We start from the raw sequence: 24,015 nt of genomic DNA on the forward strand, positions 1-24,015 counted from the left end.
TTCCATATGTGTTATTTAATAGTTTTGATGTCTTCAGTATTATTCTACAATGTAGAAAATAGTAAAAATAAAGAAAAGCCCTGGAATGAGTAGGTGTGTCCAAACTTTTGACTGGTACTGTATATGCTAGACAAATCGACTTGAGCTGAGGTACTCCATCCAGGTGCATGAATCATTATGCATTATGCACTTTGAATATCATCTACACTGAGCGTACAAAACATTAGGAATACCTTCTTAATATTGAGTTGCACCCCCTTTTGCCCTCAGAAGAATGTCAATTTGTCAGGGCATGGACTCTACAAGCAGTCAAAGCGTTCCAAAGGGATGCTGGCTCCAATGCTTCCCACAGTTGTGTTAAGTTGGCTGGATGTCCTTTGGTTGGTGGACCATTCCTGATACACACAGGAAACTGTTGAGCGTGAAAAACCTACTACCATACCCCTTTCAAAGGCACTTAAATATTTTGTCTTGCCCATTCACCCTCTAAATGGCACACATACAAAATCCATGTCTCAATTGTCTCAAGGCTTAAAAATCTTTCTTTAACTTGTCTCCTCCCCTTCATGTACACTGATTGAAGTGGATTTAACAAGTGATCTCAATAAGGAATCATAGCTTTCACCTGGATTCACCTGATCAGTGTATGTCATGGAAAGAGTAGGTGTTCTTAAGGTTTTGTATACTTAGTCTATACTCTATAGCAGGGCCTGACATTAACGCTTGTCCTCTTGTCCGGGCAAGTAAAACATTTTTAGATTTAAGTTGTCCGAATGGACAAGTAATACAAATGACAGAAAAATCACAATATCAAACAATTACTTCGATTAGAATTGGATCAGAGATGCCAACATTGGAATAATATTCAAATCTATTTTTCATGTACATACATTTAAAAAAGCCAACATGTCAGTGTAGGTGATATGCATATTGACTACAGCCTCGTGTCCAAACTGATGCTGATATGAGAGAGGCGCCTGAACGCTTTAATGAGACTTTTAATAATATGCAGTGCGTTCGGAAAGTTTTCAGACCACTTTACTTTTTCCACATTTTGTAAGTTACAGCCTTATTCTAAAATTGATGAAATGAAAAATGTTCCTCATCAATCTACACACAATCACTCATAATGACAAAGCAAAAGTGATTTTTTGAAATTTTTGCAAATGTATTACAAATATAAAACAGAAATACCTTATTTCCGTAAGTATTTGTTATTTTTCTTAAAAAAAAATTAAAAAACATTCCTTCAGTTTATTTTAGTAAATACTTTAACACTTTTTTTTTTAACTGCATTGTTGGTTGTAAGTAAGCATTTCACTGTAAGGTCTACACCAAAAAACATTTGATTTGATTCAGACCCTTTGCTATGAGACTCGAAGTTGAGCTCAGGTGCACCATGTTTCCATTGATCATCCTTGAGATGTTTCTACAACTTGATTGGAGTCCACCTGTGGTAAATTGAATTGATTGGACATGATTTGGAAAGGCACACACCTGTCTATATAAGGTCCCACCGTTGACAGTGCATGTCAGAGCAAAAACCAATTCATGTGGTTGAAGGAATTGTCCGTAGAGCTCCGAGACAGGATTTTGTCCAGGCACAGATCTGGGGAAGGGTACCAAAAAAATCTGCAGCATTGAAGGTCCCCAAGAACACAGTGGCCTCCATAATTCTTAAATGGAAGAAGTTTTGAACCACCAAGACTCTTCCAAGAGCTGGCCGCCAGGCGAAACTGAGCAATCGGGGGAGAAGGGCCTTGGTCAGGGAGATGACCAAGAACCTGATGGTCACTCTGACAGAGCTCCAGAGTTCCTCTGTGGAGATGGGAGAACCTGCCAGAAGGACAACCATCTCTGCAGCACTCCACCAATCAGGCCTCTATGGTAGAGTGGCCAGACGGAAGCCACTCCTCAGTAAAAGGTACATGACAGCCCTCTTGGAGTTTGCCAAAAGGCACCTAAAGGACTCTCAGACCATGAGAAACAAGATTTTCTGGTCTGATGAAACCAAGATTGAACTTTGGCCTGAATGCCAAGTGTCACGCCTGGAGGAAACCTGGCACCATCCCTACGGTGAAGCATGGTGGTGGCAGCATCATGCTGTGGGGATGTTTTTTTAGCGGCAGGGACTGGGAGACTAGTCAGGATCGAGGGAAAGATGAACGGAGCAAAGTACAGAGAGATCCTTGATGAAAACCTGCTCCAGAGTGCTCTTGACCTCAGACTGGGGGTGAAGATTCACCTTCCAACAGGACAACGACCCTAAGCACACAGCCAAGACAACGCAGGAGTGGCTTTGGGACAAGTCTCTGAATGTCCTTGAGTGGCCCAGCCAGTGCCTGGACTTGAACCCGATCGAACATCTCTGGAGAGACCTGAAAATAGCTGTGCAGTGACGCTCCCCATCCAACCTGACAGAGCTTGAGAGGATCTACAGGGAAGAATGGGAGAAACTCCCCAAATACAGGTGTGCCAAGCTTGTAGCGTCATACCCAAGAAGACTTAAGGCTGTAATCGCTGCCAAAGATGCTTCAATAAAGTACTGAGTAAAGGGTCTGAATACTTATGTAAACGTGATATTTCAGTTTTTCTTATTTTATAAATTAGCAAACATTTCTAAAAAAACAGTTTTTGCTTTGTCATTATGGGGTATTGGCTGTAGATTGATGAGGGGGGAAAAAACTGTTGAATCCATTTTAGATAAGGCTGTAACATAATAAAATGTGGAAAAAGTCAAGGGGTCAGAATACTTTCTGAATGCACTGTAAATACAGGCTAAACGCCAGTCATGTTTGAGAAATATAATGAAGGATAGATAATGTTTTGTACTTTCAGTGTATATTTAACATCATGCCTGTTCCAGTGAAAAGAAAAGAAACACATTTAGTGAGATGCGTACAGTATTAAATGCACACTATACCCGAAGTCACTTGTTTTAAATATTGTGTTCTATTGTATTTATCTATTATATTTGGTATTTTATCATGATTCACTTGTACAGTTGCACATATTTTACCTTACAGTAGGGTGGATTAAACAGGGTTTTATGCTGACCTGCATTGTCTTTTCTCTAGTTGGGAAACTAATGAGATATGTACTAATGAATGTCTGTATATGCACCAAGGATTTTAGCAGACAGAGAGAGAACACATTTAGTTTGCTTTCTACATCACTCTCATTGTTGGAAAGTGTAATGAGGTCCCTGTAGATTCTCACATAGCAATACAGAATATCAAGATTAGCATAAATGTATCTTCAACTCCCCATTAGCTAGGAATGTGTTCTGCTGTGAGATCAGCCTTGACGGAGAGGTTTATGTTAGCCAACCAAGCTGTTAGGGCTCTGACAGTAGCAAGATGTACTATAAATAATTTATAATATATTATTACTAAGTGTGATTCTTCTACATTTTTCAATGGTCACAAAATTGATTAGGGATTATAAAATATAGTGTGAACCTGTGTGATAGCCAGGCATAGCTCAAAGTTAACAACTAATCTGTGTTTCCTACTGCAGGTTTAATTTTGAGGAGGAGACACCAACAACAAACTTCGACACCTTTCCAGCAGCCATTCTCACAGTTTTCCAGGTGATGTTTACAAAATGCTCAATGAAGTTGTGCTTTGTTTGCCTTTTGAAAATCACTTTATATTATAATTACTGGAATACCATTAGCTAAATCCGTGACAATATGTTTGTGTCTCCTAGATACTGACAGGAGAGGACTGGAATGCAGTGATGTATCATGGGATAGAGTCCCATGGGGGCGTTCGGTGGGGAATGTTCTCCTCTATCTACTTCATCGTTCTCACCCTGTTTGGAAACTGTATCCTCTCTGGATGATCGACCTGCATTGATTAAATCAAATAAAATAGTATTTTTCACATGCTTCGTAAACAACAGGGAAATGCTTACTTATGGGCCCTTCCCAACAATGCAGAGAGAGAAAAAAGATAGTAGCACAAGGAATAAGTACACAATGAGTAACGAATGATAACTTCTCTATAAGCATCACGAGGCCTGTGATAGTAACATGATTTGGCATAGATTTGTACACTATAAGAATTTAAATATACACTGAGTATACCAAACATTAGGAACACCACCCATTTTGCCCTCAGAACAGCCTCAATTCGTCAGGGCATGGATTCTACAAGCAGTAAAAGCGTTCCACAGGGATGCTGGCCCATGTTGACTCCAGTGCTTCCCACAGTTGTGTCAAGTTGGCTGGATGTCCTTTGGTGGACCATTCTTGATACACATGGGAAACTTGAGTGTGAAAAACCCATCAGTGTTGCAGTTTTTCACACAAACCCGTGCGCCTGGCACCTACTACCAGACACTTAAATCTTTTGTCTTACCCATTCACCCCCTGAATGGCACACATACGCAATCCAATTATTCTTTAACATGTTTCCTCCCCTTCATCTACACTGATTGAAGTGGATTTAACAAGTGACATCAATAAGGGATCATAGCTTTCAGCTGGATTCACCTGGTCAGTCTATATCATGGAAAGATCAGGTGTTCTTAATGTTTTGTCTACTCAGTGTATACTGTATAGCAGGGCTTGACATTAACACTTGTCCTCTTGTCTTGGACAACAAGAATATAGATTTAAATTATCCGAAAGGAAAAGTATAAAAAAATCCTACTAAAATCACAATGTCAAACAATTACTCCGATCAGAGGCTAACATTGGAATAATATTCAAATCAATTTTTCACGTACATAAATAAAAAGCCTACATGTCAAATTGTAGGTGATATGCATATTGGCTGCAGCCTCATGTCCAAACCGATACCTTACCGTGAAGTGCTTACTTAACCAACAATGCAGTTTTAAGAAAAGATTTACTAAATACTAACAAAAAAGAAACAACACAATAAAATAATAATAACGAGGCTATATACAGGGGGTACCAAGTCAATGTGCAAAGGTACAGGTTAGTCAAGGTAATTGAGGTAATATGTACATGTAGGTAGGGGTAAAGTGACTGTGCGTAGATAATAAACAGCGAGTAGCAGCAGTGTAAAAAGGGGGTCAATGCAAATAGTCCAGGTAGCCATTTTAATAATTGTTCAGCAGGGGGTAGAAGCTGTAAAGGAGCCTTTGGACATCGACTTGGCGCTCCGGTACCGCTTGCCGTGCCATAGCAGAGAGAACAGTCTATGACAATTTGTAAGGCCTTCCACTGACACCGCCTGGTATAGAGGTCCTGGATGGCAGGAAGCTTGGCCCCAGTGATGTACTGGGCCGTACGCACTTCCTTTGTAGCGCCTTACATTCGGATGCAGAGCTGTTGCCATACCAAGCGGTGATGCAACCAGTCAGAATGCTCTCAATGGTGCAGCTGTAGCACTTTTTGAGGATCTGAGGACCCATGCCAAATCTTTTCATTCTCCTGAGGGGGAATAGGCATTGTCGTGCCCTCTTCACGGCTGTCTTGGTGTGTATGGACGATGATAGTTTGTTGCTGATGTGGACACCAAGGAACTTGAAGCTCGCGACCCGCTCCACTACAGCCCCATCAATATAAATGGGGGCGTGCTTGGCCCTGCTTTTTCTGTAGTCCACGATCAGCTCCTTTGTCTTGCTCACGTTAAAGGAGAGGTTGTTGTCCTGGCACCACACTGCCAGGACTCTGACCTCCTCCCTATAGGCTGTCTCATCATTGTGGGTGATCAGGCCTTCCACTGTTGTGTAATTGGCAAACTTAATGATGGTGTTGGAGTCGTGCTTGGCTACGCAGTCATTGGTGAACAGGGATTACAGGAGGGGACTAAGCACGCACCCCTGAGGGGCCCCTGTGTTGAGGATCAGTGTGGCAGATGTGTTGTTGCCTACTCTTTCCACCTGGGGGCGGCCCGTCAGGAAGTCCAGGATCCAGTTGCAGAGGGAGGTGTTTTGTCCCAGGGTCCTTAGCTTAGGGATGAGCTTTGAGGCACTATGGTGTTGAACACTTAGGTGTTCCTTTTGTCTAGGTGGGAAAGGGCAGTGTGGAGTTCATGTCCAGGTGGGAAAGGGCAGTGTGGAGTACAATTGAGATTGCATCATCTGTGGATCTGTTGGGGCGGTAGGCGAATTGGAATGGGTCTACGTTTTCCCGGGATGATGTTGTTGTGAGCCATGACCAGCCTTTCAAAGCACTTCATGGCTACAAGCATGAGTGCTATGGGTCGGTAGTCATTTAGGCAGGTTACCTTGGCATTCTTGGGCACAGGGACTATGGTGGTCTGCTTGAAACATGTAGGTATTACAGACTCGGTCAGGAAGGGGTTGAAAATATCAGTGAAGACACTTGCCAGTTGGTCCGTGCATGCTTTGAGTACACGTCCTGGTAATCCATATGGCTCTGCGGCCTTGTGAATGTTGACCTGTTTTAAGGTCCTACTCGCGTCGGCTACGGAGAGTGTGATCACACAGTCGTCCCGAACAGTTGGTGTTCTCGTGCATGCTTCAGTGTTGCTTGCCTCGAAGCGAGCATAGAAGGCATTTAGCTCGTCTGGTAGGCTCACGTCACTGGGCAGCTCATGACTGGATTTCCCTTTGTGATCCATAATAGTTTGCAAGCCCTGTCACATCCAACGAGCATCAGAGCCGGTGTAGTAGGATTCAATCTAAGTTCTGTATGGACACTTTCACTGTTTGATAGTTCGTCTGAGGGCATAGCGGGATTTCTCATAAGTGTCTGCATTATTGTCCACTCCTTGAAAGCGGCAGCTCTAGCCTTTAGGTCAGTGTGGATGTTGCCTGTAATCCATGGCTTCTGGTTAGGGTATATACGTACGGTCACTGTGGGGACGACATGTCATGACGTCATGTGGTGTACTCCTCAACTCCTCAATGCCATTGGATGAATCCCGGAACATATTCCAGTCTGTGCTAGCAAAACAGTCTTGTAGCTTAGCATCCATGTCATCTGACCACTTCTGTATTGAGTGAGTCACTGGTACTTCCTGCTTTAGTTTTTGCTTGTAAGCAGGAATCAGGAGGATATAATTATAGTCAAATTTGCCAAATGAATTGCGAGGGAGAGCTTTGTACCTGTCATTAGGAGCGCCGTCCCCGGCCGCTAGGTGCGACGCTTCTGGATAAAAAATGTATTGTTTGCTAATGGCCTTATACAGTTAATTTAGTGTGGTCTTAGTGCCAGAATTGGTTTGTGGTGGTAAATAGACAGCTACGAAAAATATAGATGAAAACTCTCTTCGTAGATAGTGTGGTCTATAGCTTATCATGACGTACTCTACCTCAGGGGAGCAAAACCTCAAAAGCTTGTGCGCCAGCTGTTATTGACAAATTAACACAGACTACCACCTCTCGTCTTACTGGAGGTAGCTGTTCTGTCTTGCCGATGCACAGAAAATTCAGCCAACTGTTTATCTATGTTGTAGTTCAGCCACGACTCAGTGAAACATAAAATATTACAGTTTTTAATGTCCCGTTGGTAGTATAGTCTCGAACAGAGCTCATCCAGTTTATTCTCAAGTGATTGCATGTTGGCCAATTGGAAGGAGGGTAGAAGTGGGTTACCCATTCACCAACGAATTCTCACAAGGCACCTGGATCTGCGCCTCTCTATCTCAGTCTCCTCTTCATGTGAATGAGGGGGATTGGGGCCTGGTCTGGAAGCAGCACTAAATCCTTCGTGTCAGACTCATTAAAGAAATAATCTTTGTCCAGTTCGAGGTGAGTAATTGCTTTTATGATATCCAGAAGCTCTTTTCGGTCATAGGAGATGGAAGCAGAAACATTACGTACTGTACCATAAAAGTTTCAAACAATGTGGGAAAAAACCACACAAAATAGCACAATTGGTTAGGAGCCCGTAAAACAGCAGCCATCCCCTCCGGCACCATTTTCTGTCCTATGATCTTCTATGTAGAAGAACCCCTTACCTTCTAACCACTCTTGTGTAGCTTGTAAACAAACATGTTACATGTGCAGGTTCATGAGAGTCTCAGCTTTTCATAGATAGCTTTTAACAGTTTGTAGCAGGGTTTAGTCCAAAATGTGCCGGCGGTATAGTGGAACTAATTGGGTTAAAGGCTCCTTAACAGCCTCTACCACCAAGCCATAAGACTGCTGAACAGTTAATGAAATTTGCATTGACCCCCCCCCCTCTCCTTTTTGTTATGCTGCTGCTGCTACTCGCTGTTTATTATCTATGCATGGTCACTTTAACCCTACCTACATATTACCTCAATTACCTTGACTAACCTGTACCCCCGCACACTGACTCGGTATCGGTACTACCTGTATATAGCCTCGTTATTGTAATATTTTCTTAACTCTTATTTTTTCTTAACTGGATTGTTGATTAAGGGCTTGTAACTAAGCATTTCATGGTATATTCGGCGCATGTGACAAATAAAATGTTTGATTTGAGTTAAAGGGGCAGTGTTGTATTTTGAGGCAGGCTTGAATATGCAAAGAAGCAGCGTGTAGCTTACATATTTGTCTGATTCTCTATGGTAAAAAATATAGTAATGCATTTTATTTTGTAAAGTGCTTCCTTGCATCATACAATTATGTAAAAATGGTGAAAGACCTTTTTTGGGGGGGGGGACAAGTGGCTTGAGCTTTTGGACAAGTAAAAAATCAGTCCTACTTGTTTGAAGGGAAAGTGGCAAAAAATTGTTAATGTCAAGCTCTGCTGTATAGGATGATTAGGATCCGATGTAAATATTGATTGATTGACTGTTTGAAATTACCTGACCACTCACTGATCAGACACTCTGCTCAATGTCTTCTTGGCCATTGCTGTTGACAACCTTGCAAACGCACAGGAGCTCACTAAGGTAATGGTACATAGTACTATGGTACATAGGCTTCCAGCCTCGGAAGGAGAGAGAGAGAGAGCAAGAGTTCAGCTGATGATCCATCATAAAAGTCAGCTGTCTAATCAAACGACACATGGAATTTAATCCCTGTATTTATGCTTGTTGAATTAGACAGGTAATATTCCTATTAGGATATAGAGTGCCTTGCTTTACTAGTTCCTTTACCCTGTCGTCTGGTGCTGTTCTGGGATGACGGCTGTTTGTCCTGGTCAATAACTCAAAGCAATGAATCTCCTAACTGGCTGTAGGATTTTCGACCATTAATATTTCACCTATGGGGAAGAGGCTTAAATCTTAGCGGTCACTCCAGAAAGAGTTGATGTCGTTGATTTGTTGGCTTGTGGCCATTGATGGCCCTCCTACCCACCCCTGTGTGATCTTCTTTCCTCTGTGTGTATGTGCTCCCCAGGACGAGGAGGAGCAGGAGGTGGCCATCACTAAGAAGATGGCCCTCCAGATGGTCAAGGAGGTGAAGGAGGTCAGCCCCATGTCGGCAGCTAACATCTCCATCACAGCGTAAGTCATGATCTAGCGTTTGATCCAGTTTCCCCCTGCTACCCCTCTGCCCCCCCAGCACACCACACTGTCTCCCCCTCCTGAGAGATGCTCTTTTATATTATTTTAAGTTTGTCTACATGAGATGTTGTGTTGTTTGTGGCTCTATATACTGTAAGTTGTATTATCCTGTCTGTAGGCCCAGTTTTTTGTTTATTGTGTTCTGAGTTTCAAATGATTTAACCCTTCTGTTCCCAATGTCTGGTGTTTTGATAGATCATGTGTTCTCTCTTTGAGTCACTGTAGGGCTCAATGTTGTAAATGTGTGAGAAGCAGTTAGTAAAAGGCTTAAGAAGGGTCAGAGATACCTTAATACTCTGGCTCCCACCCCCACATAGGCTACACAGTATGCTGTACACAGGCCAACATGGAGCGGAGAGGGCAATGCCAGCAAGGTAATTTCATAAACAATGAGCACAGATTGAGCATGCAATGCTGTACATTCAGACACATGGTTCTGTGGTGTATACCATTGTTGGACCCCACCACTAATCTCTTTTGAGTGACAGGCACATAACATAAAATGTCATTGAGTTGCTAAATAGATAGTCCACATGAGATTTTGAGCAGATCAGTCATTATATGTGGCACTGTATCCTTGTACTGCTGTTCACCTATGTATAACACCTGCAATTAGTGTCTTCATAGTGGATGGTAGTAGGATATGTGATTCTGTCATTGTTTTAAATGTTTTGTCTTAAATGTTTCAAAGCACTGTTTTATCTTATTTTAAAAATGTGATGTAGCCATCAATTCGAGAACCTTATTAATATTTCTCTTGAGAATTTTTTCCTCCATATTTCCTCAAACTAATTATAAATGTAATGTAACTGGACTTGAAACATGGCACCTATAAATCTCTTGCACAGAGATTTCTGTCTCTGCATTGTGAGATATGACTATATTCACTATTGTCTTGGAAGTTGAACGTCTCAAAACTGCTACTATCATTCCTTTGTTTCCTCTGTCTGCTGGTCTCAAACTGAGACTCCCATTGAGTTGATGTCTAATAGGAAAGTACAGGGACAGACAGATGGATGGATGGAAAGAGGGTGTCCTGTCCTCCTTCTGACCCTGAACTCTCCCCCTCTTTTGTTCTCCCTCCCCCAACTTTTGTTTCTTTGCATGGGCAGTTTTGTAAAGCAAAGTCGAGGTGCACTCTCTCGCAGCTCGTCCGTCTGCAGCGTTAATTCACTGTGAGTGTTTACTCTCCGTTACACTTTACTTCATCACCCTCCTCCTCCTCCTCCCTAGCCTGGGTCCCATTCACTATGTACAGTAGCCAATTCTTCTATCGATATCATGCCTTTAATGTTGGGCTTGGCTGGAAACGAACACAGAGAGGAGTTGGCTAAAGCCCACACTGGACCACCAGGCTACCCCCCCTCCCCTTCCTCCGTCTCCCCCTTGACTCCCAACTGTTCTCCTAAGCATGGTGTCATACCATTATGAGTTTTCCGCTATGTTGAACTGTTGCAGATGAATGTGGAAGCCTGCCTCAGTAACGGGTGTCATGAGATGGTATGCTCATGCTGTATCTACATGTGTTTGTCATGATGGACCAGTGAATGTATTGAATACTGTACATCTGCACTTGTTGCAGTGACTGAGCTCTCCTCGTGACTCTCCCTCTCTAAAGAATAACTTCCTGCCTATACTGGGTTTACCACTCAGAGGTAGTCTGTTGTGCTGCTGGACTGGGCTGGACTGGGCTGGGTTAACAGCAAGCCCCTGCTGTGTAGAGCAGACGTTCTGTAGGGATGAGACTGAAAGCCGTTCTCACTCCCTGTCTTAATGACCCACAGCAAAGCCACTAGAAACTGTCGCTGATGTTCAGTGAGTCAGCAGTTCCTGAGTAGCTCTGTAATGGCCACCATGTGCCACAGGACCAGATGCCACTGTCAAGCAGCTGGAGAGGCAAAACACACACAAACTTGCATGCATGTACATTCTCTCTCTCACTCACTCACTCACTCACTCACTCACTCACTCACTCACTCACTCACTCACTCACTCACTCACTCACTCACTCACTCACTCACTCACTCACTCACTCACTCACTCGTTTAAGATAAAGTCAAGTACTAAATCTCCTTATTGTAGTGCAATACCAACATCTGGGTCTTTCTCTTATCTTCTTTAGTTTTAGTTCTCCTCTCAGTGAAGAAAGTTATTTGGTTTCTGTGTTATTTGTGTTGCCCCATGTTTCTCCTCTGTCAGTCTTTATAAACTATTGTATCCCCCTGTGTTTGTTTTCAATGTCTCCTAACCTGTTAATGGCAGGGAGCTTACTCTTAGTCTGTCCCTTGTTTGTTTCAATGTGCTCCTTTATGTGTTTTAGGAGTTATGTCTGCTCCCCAGTCCATCACTACTTGAGGTCAACTAACTTATGGTGGCCATGTCAATCTACTTGTATAGCATACATACCTTCCTGGTGATGACCATCATCATCATTGTGTTTACATTATTGAAGCGGGATGGAACCAAAATCTTGTCCCGCTTCTTTATTTTGCCCTACATAAGCATGTATCATATCCTCCTTAAAGTATGCCGTACACTATACTGTAAATTCACTCAAATAATCCCCTGCCTCCTCTCCATTCAACCAAAGTCAGAAACCTCATAGTTTAGAGCTATACTCTGTTGTCAGGTAAGTAATGGAGGAAAGATTGGAGCCCTGGGGTTGAAAATGACCACTAGGCTAGAACATGTAGACATGATAGTATACAGTTGAAGTCGGGAGTTTACATACACTTACGTTTGAGTCATTAAAATTTGTTTTTCAACCACTCCACACATTTCTTGTTAAAAACTATAGTTTTGGCAAGTCGGTTAGGACATCTACTTTGTGAATGACTGTATCACAATTCCAGCGGGTCAGAAGTTTACATACACCAAGTTGACTGTGCCTTTAAACAGCTTGGAAAATTCCAGAAAATGATGTCATGGCTTTAGAAGCTTCGGATAGGCTAATTGACATCATTTGAGTCAATTGGAGGTATACCTGTGGATGTATTTCAAGGCCTACCTTCAAACTCAGTGCCTCTTTGCTTGACATCATGGGAAAATCAAAAGAAATCAGCCAAGACCTCAGAAAAAAATTGTAGACCTCCACAAGTCTGGTTCATCCTTGGGAACAATTTCCAAACACCTGACGGTACCACGCTCATCTGTACAAACAATGGTACGCAAGTATAAACACCATGGGACCACGCAGCCGTCATACCACTCAGGAAGGAGACGCGTTCTGTCTCCTAGAGATGAATGAACTTTGGTGCGAAAAGTGCAAATCAATCCCAGAACAACAGCAAAGGACCTTGTGAAGATGCTGGAGGAAACAAGTACAGAAGTATCTATATCCACAGTAAAACGAGTCCTATATCGACATAACCTGAAAAGTCGCTCAGCAAGGAAGAAGCAACTGCTCCAAAACCGCCATAAAAAAGTCAGACTATGGTTTGCAACTGCACATTGGGACGTACTTTTTGAAGAAATGTCCTCTGGTCTGATGAAACAAAAATAGAAATGTTTGGCCATAATGACCATCATTATGTTTGGAGGAAAAAGGGAGAGGCTTGCATGCCGAAGAACACCATCCCAACCGTGAAGTATGGGGTGGCAGCATCATGTTGTGGGGGTGCTTTGCTGCATGAGGGACTGGTGCACTTCACAAAATAGATGGCATCATAAGGGAGGGAAATTATGTGGATATATTAAAGCAACATCTCAAGACATCAGTCAGGAAGTTAAAGCTTGGTCGCAAATGGGTCTTCCAAATGGACAATGACCCTAAGCATACTTCCAAAGTTGTGGCAAAATGGCTTAAGGATGACAAAGTCAAGGTATTGGAGTGTCCATCACAAAGCTCTGACCTCAATCTTATAGAACATTTGAGGGCAGAACTGAAAAAGTGTGTGCATGCAAGGAGTCCTACAAAACCTGACTCAGTTACACCAGCTCTGTCAGGAGGAAGGGGCCAAAATTCACCCAACTTATTGTGGGAAGCTTGTGGAAGGCTACCTGAAACGTTTGACCTAAGTTAAACAATTTAAAGGCAATGCTACCAAATACTAATTGAGTGTATGTAAACTTCTGACCCACTGGGAATGTGATGAAATAAATAAAAGCTGAAATAAATATTTCTCTCCACTATCATTCTGACATTTCAAATTCTTAAAATAAAGTAGTGATCCTAACTGACCTAAAACAGGGATTTTTTTACTAGGATTGAATGTCAGAAATTGTGAAAAACTGAGTTTAAATGTATTTGGCTAAGGTGTATGTAAACGTCCGACTTCAACTGTATGTAGTTTTCATGCTGTTGTAGGAAAGTTACTTCTGTTTTATACACAGCAAAGGAAGTCATGTTTGATATATTGGAATACGTGTGGTAGGAAGACTACTGATTTAGAATGCATATGTTCAACCATTTCAAAATACTCTAAAGACACACAAATGAAGCATGTCAGAGCATGGCCTTGGTCTACCATGCTTGGCCTGTCCATAAAGGTGTTCTTTTTACCTGTGGTAATGGAGTGGGACCGGACTGTTTTGCTGTGAAGAAACCTCCATTGTACTTGCATACTGTATATAATTCAGCATGCAGGAGTTTTATGTCTTCTGATATGTGATGTATTCCATAATTTCTGTTTTTATCCATCTCTTCAAATACATCAAATACATATAACTCATGCAGTAAAGGAGAGTTTTTCAGTGTACCCTATTAAAGGTGAACTACCCTGTCCCTCTGCTCTGTCTGTCCACCTGCAGTAAGGAGCAGCAGAAGTCTCTGAAGATGATGTCAGTGTGGGAGCAGCGCACCACTCAGCTGAGGAGACACAACCTGCGGGCCAGCAGTGAGGCCCTGTACAGCGAGCTGGACCCTGAGGAGAGGCTACGCATGTCCTCCGCCCTGCACATCCGCCCTGACATGAAGACCCACCTGGACCGGCCCCTGGTCGTGAAGCCCCACGACGGCCCCGGGCCCATGGGCCACCTCAAGCCCCAGACCCCTGAGGACACGGATAACCCTGGGGACCCGGCCGGCCCCCAGCCACGTAGGCACCACCGGGACAGGGAGAGACCCATCGACGAGGCCAATGAGAATGGAGATCCAGGCAAAGAGGGTAGGCACCATGTCCATCACAGTCGCAGCAAGTACCCCAATGGGACTCGGGGTAAGGAGGGGAAGAGTGAGCGGTCGCATAGCCGAGAGGGTGGCAGGAGGCACCACCACCAGACCTCAGTGGACGAGGGAGGTGGAGGGGGAACTGGGACGGGAGAGAGAGTGCACCGCCACCACCACTCCCACAGACAGGCCAGAGAGGGTAACAGCACTGTCAACAGCGGACGCAAGGATGAGCGCAGGTCACGCCACAAAGATGGACGCTCGGGAGAGCGATGCTCCAGGGGAGAGAACGGGGCCAATGGGGAGAGGAGGAGACACAAGACCCACAGTTACAGGGGCCAGTCCACACTGGCGGGAGAGGAGCACAGTGAGAGGGAGAGGGGGAAGGGCCACAGGTAAGACTGTCTCAGTCCCTGGCTCTCTCTCTTACGTCTCCAGATGACTTCTGCATGACTATATTGGTTAACTACAGCAAATCTATATGGTACATCATTTTGCAATGATGAAAGCATATCCCATAACGTTATTTTAGAGGAACAGATGTCTACTTAGTACCAGAGATCAATGAGTTGTGCTCTATGGTCATTTCCTCTGTTTCCCAGGGACAGATATGTTGAGTCTGAGGGCGACTCCATGGCCACTAGCACCCAGCAGGATCCTGGAGATCAGAGGTGGGGCACAGAGATAACTGAGGACTCAGACAACCAGAGGAACGTCAGACGGACAGGATGGACGGCCGTCCACATACCCCCTGTCACCATCACCTCCCTGCCTGGAGAGACCACCCTTATCCCCAGTCAGTTCCAACCTTAACCCTAACACTCATCTCCCAGTCAGTACCAACCTTAACCCTAACACTCATCTCCCAGTCAGTACCAACCTTAACCCTAACACTCATCTCCCAGTCAGTACCAACCCTAACACTCATCTCCCAGTCAGTACCAACCCTAACACTCATCTCCCAGTCAGTTCCAACCTTAACCCTAACACTCATCTCCCAGTCAGTACCACCTTAACCCTAACACTCATCCCCAGTCAGTACCAACCCTAACACTCATCTCCCAGTCAGTACCAACCCTAACACTCATCTCCCAGTCAGTACCAACCTTAACCCTAACACTCATCTCCCAGTCAGTACCAACCTTAACCCTAACACTCATCTCCCAGTCAGTACCAACCTTAACCCTAACACTCATCTCCCAGTCAGTTCCAACCTTAACCCTAACACTCATCTCCCAGTCAGTACCAACCCTAACACTCATCTCCCAGTCAGTACCAACCTTAACCCTAACACTTATCTCCCAGTCAGTACCAACCTTAACCCTAACACTCATCTCCCAGTCAGTACCAACCTTAACCTTAACACTCATCCCCAGTCAGTACCAACCTTAACCCTAACACTCATCTCCCAGTCAGTACCAACCTTAACCCTAACACTCATCCCCAGTCAGTACCAACCTTAACCCTAACACTCATCTCCCAGTCAGTACCAACCTTAACCCTAACACTCATCTCCCAGTCAGTACCAACCTTAACCCTAACACTCATCCCCAGTCAGTACCAACACTAACACTCATCTCCCAGTCAGTACCAACCTTAACCCTAACACTCATCTCCCAGTCAGTACCAACCTTAACCCTAACACTCATCTCCCAGTCAGTACCAACCCTAACACTCATCTCCCAGTCAGTATCAACCTTAACCCTAACACTCATCCCCAGTCAGTACCAACCTTAACCCTAACACTCATCTCCCAGTCAGTACCAACCTTAACCCTAACACTCATCTCCCAGTCAGTACCAACCTTAACCCTAACACTCATCCCCAGTCAGTACCAACACTAACACTCATCTCCCAGTCAGTACCAACCTTAACCCTAACACTCATCTCCCAGTCAGTACCAACCTTAACCCTAACACTCATCTCCCAGTCAGTACCAACCCTAACACTCATCTCCCAGTCAGTACCAACCTTAACCCTAACACTCATCCCCAGTCAGTACCAACACTAACACTGATCTCCCAGTCAGTACCAACCTTAACCCTAACACTCATCCCCTGTCAGTTTCGTAAATCTATTTTCACTCTAGTACTGTTAGTTCAGTGTCCTGTGTTGCTGAGGTGTATCTAAAGCTTTGTATATGTGTCCCAGTGAACAGTATAGACTGTGAGACATTGCCTATGAACGAGGAGAAGAAGACCCTGGAGGTGTTGACTCGGAACGGACCCAGACCCATCCTCCCCTACAGCTCCATGTTTGTGTTTGGCCAGACCAACATGTGAGTGGGCCACGTGGCGTGGGCAGCTCTATACTATATGCTACACAACTCATACCATTCAAACCACACACACTCTGCTTTCCATGGCTGCATGAGAACATTGTCACATGGTCCCACTTTTAACGCCGGTTAACATTATAGTGTCTATCTTAAAGGCAATTGACTAGCACTTTCCTTTAAATCCACACACTCACTCAATTGTCCGTTTTTGTAGATTTCCTGTAAACCTTTGCAAAAACCTACGATCAATTAACAGAAAACTGTGATAGCCTGTCTATATGCAGCCAGCCATTGTGTTAGCCTGTTGTTGTAGTGTTGATTATCATTCACTATCATTCATATGTCATCATATCATCACTGTATATTATCAAATCAATTCTCTATGTGTAATTTAATTACGTAATTTTAACTAATCATGTAACTTTAATTAACTAGGAAGTCTGGGCACCACGGGAATATGTTGTTTATAGAGTTTCAATTTCCCGAATATAACTCTTCAGATATTTTTATGTCTTATCGATTACAGTCACTTATTAATGTATTATTACCTCATCGGTCATATTCTGAATGTCTCAAACCCTTGGATATCTGCTCGAACCCTAGCCTAGATCATGAATCAGCAATATACAAATTGGCTTAATTAGTTATTTACTAACTAACTTAATCAATCACAGATTTGCATAAACACACACACACAAATAGGTCATACATTGGTTACTGACATGATAGAAAAGTCCCTAGTGGGCTAAGCCGATATGACGGCTTGATAGACAAGGAAAGGGGGTGGGGACACTCAAGAGCGGGAAACTCAGAGAGGAAAACTACACTTATAGAAATTGCTAATACTTTGAATATGAACAAATGCTCATTCGAAAATAAATTGCAATTTACAATTTTTGGCTGTCCCTCTCTGCGATTTCTGGTCAGTTTCTGGATAGTCAGTCTACAGGAAGCCTCTGGTTTGTCCACCTGAGATCAGAGTCCATCGGAGTTGTAGGTTGTTATAATGGATACTTCAGAGTCCCATTCAGAAATGTTCTTAGATTGGATCCGTTTACCAGACTAAAGTATTTAAAGCTGCAGCCTGAATAATAAGCTGCAGCCTGAATAATTGTTCTTTAGTTTGTAGATTTCTTAGCCATTTCAATGTGGGGACCTCATCCCTGCGTTTTTGACTCTCGTAGAGTTGCCAACCATTTCAACGGGTAGCTACCGCTTCATGTTTTCTGATCTTGTCCTTTGGTAGAGTTGTAGTTCACCCGGCATGTTTTGGTCTCTAGAGTGATAGCCATTCCAACGTGGGGACCTCATCTCGGCATTATCTTGACTCTAGTTTGTACTGCCAACCATTTCAACATGTAGCGACAGCTCCATATTTTCTGGTCTAATGTACATTTTGTCACGGGTGGTTTTATACTCTGTGGAAGAAGGGGGCTTTCCATGACACCAATGTAAATGTATGTACTCACGTGGGCGTGGCCTCTGACTAGTTAAACTTTATATGAAAACCCATACTCTCATTTAGAAGGCTAATGTCACATTTCATCTTTTCACAAATAGTTTCATATGTAATCATATATGTTTCACAACATTTAGATGTAAACCCCATAATTGAGAACTGTACACAACCAAAGACACAGTAATGTGTGCTTCCTGTCCTTCGAGAGATCACCAAATGAAAAAACTCGACATGACTGTCCCTTAAGTGTCCACGGACCATTTCAACTGCTTGGAATACAGAAATACTGTTCAATTATTCAAACTTTTGATGTCCTAGTGTCTCTCTGTGTTCCAGAGTTTACATTCCAATCTCAAACACTACAGAGCATAGAGGCAGCGTATTTTATGACAGCCATAAAGTGGCCCCATCCCCCCTCCCTCTGCGATAGCGAGAGGGCGCTGTAGAGCGGACCCACTGCAACCTGATCCTTCAGATCTTCACAGGAGAGTTATGACACTGTCTATATGCAGCCAGCCACTGTGATAGCCTGTCTATATGTAGCCAGCCAGTGTGATAGCCTGTCTATATGCAGCCAGCCATTACTTGGAACAGTGTTTACATTAGATGATGTCTCGCAGGTTAGCTGTGTATATGAACTATAGGATCTCTTTCTTTCTCTCCATCTTTTCCAGGGTGCGGCGTCTGTGTCATTACATTGTGAGCCTGCGGTACTTTGAGATGTGTATCCTGGTAGTGATATCTATGAGTAGCATTGCATTGGCTGCTGAGGACCCTGTCCAGGCCAATGCTCCACGCAACAATGTGAGTCTACACACACACACACACACCACACACAGGCAGACATGCCAGACGCACACACACGTCCCCTCAATCTGGCAGCCATAGTCCGTACATCTACATGTACACCAGGGATGGGCAACTTTGATGGGGGTGGGGGCCACAAAAAATCTGAAGTGCAGTCAGAGCGGGCCCTTTTGCTGACAAGTGCTAATTGAGTGACTGTCAGTGACTGACATAATGAGATAAAAACTGCGGATGCACACCATTTTGGGGAAATTGATCCGCGGGCTGCCAGTTGCCCATCCCTGATTTATATCTACACGGTCATGACAACTCCGATGACTCAGTCAGAAAAATAATGACAGGTGTGACAACAAAGTTCATCCAAATCGATCTGTAAGCAAGGAGAGGACCAGACAGCTGTTCAAATGAGCTGGAGGAATAATTCATTTTGCATGGCCTCTTAGCTGTGTTTTTTTATTACTAATGCACTCACTCTCCTGTTCAGGTGCTCAAGTATCTGGACTACGTCTTTACGGGAGTTTTCACATTTGAGATGGTGATTAAGGTAAGAGCTTGTATAGCATGTGATGTTTACAACATGCTAAATGACTGAACAAAAATAACATGTTTTCAGATCCTGCTGTCGTAGACTTCCGCTATATTAGACTAGGATTGATTTCTTTGTTTTTCACTCAGTTACTTCTATAGTTGTATTGGCCTCATGCCACATCCCATGTTTAATTAAATGCATTACTAAGTGAGAGCCCTTTATTATTATTATTATTATTATTAATGTATTACTTTTCTATAGCACTTTTCATAGAATCTCAAAGTGCTTCAAGAGCAAAAAAAACAAAGAAGCAATATATCATGACAGGTCAAGCAATATATCATGACAGGTTAACCAATAGAGGCCAAGTCTTTGACATCCTCCAAAGATGGAGAGGGTCAGTTCATTGCTTGAGTGAAGGGAGCTGGACAGATGAAGGTAGATGATGGTGATGGAGTCTGCTGATGATCTTGTAGAGGGCAAGTCTGGGAACCACCCAGAGTCTTATAACCACTGGACTTCTCCTCTTCCACTCTGTGTAGCATCTACTTGGGTGATGTCTCAGCAGCTTTGGGCGCCAGAACGCTCACCACACAAAGTTCAGAATAGTAGCCAGTTGTCCTCACTATGAGCCCTTGGCCTTAGCACTGCTGTATTCCTCTGTCTCCCATTCCTCTCATGCTTCAGGTGACTCCTCAAATGATGTTCTCGAAAAGATCTGGATTTGGCAGCCAGGTGAAACAGATATCCAGATGCATTTTAGTTTTTTAGCTAGTGTTGTGACTTTATTTTCATTAATCTAATGGCTGTTATTTATTTAATCCACTACCTATGTTGAATTGTAACTCAATTAAATTAATGATGTAACAATTAACTCATTAGGATTCAGGGCACCACAGAAGAAGTTGTTTAACGAGTTACCATCTCCCGAATTAAACTTGAGAAGATAGATAAGTTATATATTGATAAGTCACTTATTAATCATTACATCATATCAGTCTCATTCTGAACAGTCGTAACCTTATTGGATCTGCACAAATTGGTTTAATTATTGATTTACTAGCTAACCAAATAATAACACAGAATACACATACACACTTACATGAGACAAAGGTCCCTAGTGGACTGACAAGATATGCCGGCTTATTACACAGAGATGGAGAAAGGGGTGGGGAAAGTAGAGAGCGAGAGAAAAAGGGACATTTATCGTGGATACATTCTAGGACTGTCTTCACATTAATCATATACCTTGCACACGAACCGCCGCCCATTTGGAAAAAATAAATAATGTATCTATTTACGTGTTGACTGCCGTTCGTTCATCATTTATCTCGGTCGGAACCAAACCCTCTCGGAAAGTTGTTTCAGTGAGCCTTTCCTGTGGGCCACTTGTACATGCTCTGATTGTCCACCAGAGAACACAATGTCCTTCTTCTTAGTTGTCTAGTCTCCAATGGGCTGTTTCCAAAGAACAGCTACTTAGCCGTACAAATTGATTGTCTGAGAGGGGAGTTTTCTTCTCCTCTTCCTCGGGTAGATAGTCAAAGTTCCAAACCACTTTACACGCGCAGCTGCAGACTGGCGATATCCTTGTCTGGTAAGTTAATTTTCTTCACCTAGTGTTGAGAGTTTGAGTTTCTAACCATTTCAACGTGTGTACAACAGTCTCACGTCTTTCTACTCTGATATGTTAATTCTTAGCCAGTCCTCAGCGATCTGGTCGAAAAGGGCAGTTCCATGACACGCTTTTCTGACTTGGGGCATGGCTACTTAATGTGCACTTGACATCAAAAACCATTATCTCATTAGAAAACCAAAATCACATCCCTATCTTAACAAAAATTGTGTAATCATTCTTCATATTGTATTCACATCAGGTTGGATGAAAACTTGACAACTAAAGGGGGTTTCCTTCCTTAGTTAGAGTATTTGTTTTATACAATATGACATTAGTTTTCTACATCTGACCATTTCCCACATTTGGATGTTAGAAATATTGTTCCAAAGAAACATTTTTGGACGTTAGAGTTTTGGGCTGGCAGACAGACATTCCTTTGGTTGATACTAATTAGCCAAGAGAGTCCTTTGCTGCATACAATTTACAACCGGGCGTGAGGTGTCACAAATCCCCACATCAATATCTCTTCCCCTCTGCGGGTGAGAGGGGTCTGATAGAAGTTGATTAATTGAAAACCTGATCTTTAGACCCTCACAGAAGAGTCATGACACTAGCTAGCCAAGCCAAAAAGTGTTAACCAGTCAGTCTACTTGCAAATCCGTGGCTCAAAACCCCCAGATATATGCAATAAAAACGTGATGTTATCAACAAAAACAACAAAATATTGAAAATAAAATAAAAAATGTGAAACACCTAAAAATGAATAAATATCTGCAAATTTACAGGAGCTCTGTGCTTAGGCTGCTACTAGGGCACCATGTCAACTGGTTGATGAAAGGGGCAGTGCAGTTAAAAACATGATTTTCTCATTTGTTAAATTATATTTCCACACAAGGAGGTCAAAATAACACTCTGAAATTGTGAAAATGATGGCATTGCCCTTTCTTTTTTTTATACCTGGAATTTCATCCTGTTCAGGTGGGATGGAACTTTTAGCCCACATCATGATGTCAAAATGTGATCTGATTATAATCTGGGCAAGGGGGTTCATCTGGGCAAGGAGTGGGTTCTAGACTATCCTATGAGCCAGTCAGAGCTGTGTATGTAAATATCTTCACATTTGTTTCCTGAAGCCCACATGATCAGACTGAGCAGTTCAACGGACAAAGAGGCTCAAGGAAATAAATGATAAAATATCTATTTTGGAGTTATTTTCATGAAAATAAACACACAGTGATTTATTAGACATACAGTTATGATTTAAAAAGAAAATGACAAAGACTGCATGGGAGCTTTAATTTAGTACATTTGGTGTAGAACTATGGGAGGTTCCGCCGCTCTCAGTGTACTGTAGCATCTAACCCTGCTCTCTGATTGGTCCAGATGGTTGACCTGGGCCTTCTGCTCCATCCTGGTTCTTACTTCAGAGATCTCTGGAACATTCTGGACTTCATTGTGGTCAGTGGAGCACTGGTGGCATTTGCATTTTCGTAAGTTTAATATTTTCTTACTAACATTCATAATCCTCCCCCCCCCCATTTAAAAAAAAAAATAAGAATTGCACAAGTCAAATTTGACCAAAGAAACTGATTCATTGCAATTTCCCAGACACTGGTTGTAAAATATGTAGACATGCTGTGCATGCTTTTTTACATATAATTAGTCTGTAATTTCCCATCAGAGAAATTCCTCATCATGAAATTCCTTGCATCAGTACAATACAGTAGAATATGTACTCCTGAATAATGATGTCTGTTACCTCTTATTGCTGCAGTATTGTATTCATTATTGGCTCAGTTTTTGGTCCAACTGTTTTTTTTAAAAATGAGAATAGGGCCATTCAGTTGAAACACTATGTTTAGTCCTGTGTGCCTGCTAATACTGCTGCTGCCTGGGGTATTGACTGAACCTACCATTAGGTCCATAAAAACACAATTGGAGAATAGGAATACATAATGTCCTAGTCGTTTATATGCCGATAGAGCAACCGGTTGGGGTATTTTGCAGTAGTAGGGGTTGTAATTGCGTTAAATTCACCTCCACAAAATGCTATATTTCATGCTGTGTGTGTGTGTGTGTGTGCGTGCGTGCGTGGGTGCGTGCGTGCGTGCGGTGCGTGCGTGCGTGCGTGTACATGTGTTTTGTGTCCTATTGACTCAAAGTTACTCTTCTGTTTCCTTGTGGCTTGGATCTCTTGAAGGAGCTTCATGGGGTAATGCTTTCACGCTCTCTCTCTCTCCCTCTCACACTCTCTCTCTCTCATCTTGCCTGTCTGTGTGTGTGAGAGGTAACAGGGTCTATGCTCAGTCTACAGGCCTGTTCTCTTCTGGGACACAATCATCTCTCTCTCTTCTGTTCATCTTTTCATAATCCACTTGTCTTCTCTTCATCTGCTTGACCATAGATCCTCTGTGGTGTCCATGTTCCTCTCCGCTACAGGGGGCATGTCACCTCAGTGTTCGTTCTCCTTGTCTTTTATCATGACTACATATTCACCTGGACTGCACTAGACAAATACATCTGTTGCTGTGATGAGAATTATCATTCTACTCTATAGCAGCTCATGCTTTCATTACAAATCACACATAGTTAAGCAGTGACTACTCATACAAGGTAGTAAGAAAGAAAGCCATTTTCTCTGCATGGAACTTTAGTGTCTTCGAAACTGATGTCATCAAGGTATCTAAATTGGTGACTGCTTACTGTGACCATACAGTTCCAGCCTCCATTTCCACTCGTTTGTTTGTTTACAACACCCTCCCCTAGCCACTCTGACAGCCAGCGGGCCGTGG

The 24,015-nt window shown here is 43.0% G+C and overlaps 1 protein-coding gene across 1 annotated transcript in view; it reads left to right on the forward strand.

Annotated features, from left to right (window-relative positions):
• LOC106585428 (voltage-dependent N-type calcium channel subunit alpha-1B) overlaps positions 1-24,015 on the forward strand; it is a 109,863-nt gene that overhangs the window by 53,515 nt on the left and 32,333 nt on the right. The window contains exons 12-22 of the mRNA XM_082968380.1: positions 3,520-3,592; positions 3,712-3,829; positions 8,740-8,807; positions 9,259-9,365; positions 10,538-10,600; positions 14,175-14,927; positions 15,135-15,328; positions 16,684-16,810; positions 18,944-19,073; positions 19,561-19,620; positions 22,607-22,713. Coding sequence (XP_082824506.1) covers positions 3,520-3,592; positions 3,712-3,829; positions 8,740-8,807; positions 9,259-9,365; positions 10,538-10,600; positions 14,175-14,927; positions 15,135-15,328; positions 16,684-16,810; positions 18,944-19,073; positions 19,561-19,620; positions 22,607-22,713 — 1,800 coding nt within the window. The remainder of the gene's footprint in view (positions 1-3,519; positions 3,593-3,711; positions 3,830-8,739; positions 8,808-9,258; positions 9,366-10,537; positions 10,601-14,174; positions 14,928-15,134; positions 15,329-16,683; positions 16,811-18,943; positions 19,074-19,560; positions 19,621-22,606; positions 22,714-24,015) is intronic.

Source organism: Salmo salar, chromosome 24 (genome assembly GCF_965601325.2).
Source record: "Salmo salar chromosome 24, fSalSal1, whole genome shotgun sequence".
NCBI lineage: Eukaryota > Metazoa > Chordata > Actinopteri > Salmoniformes > Salmonidae > Salmo > Salmo salar.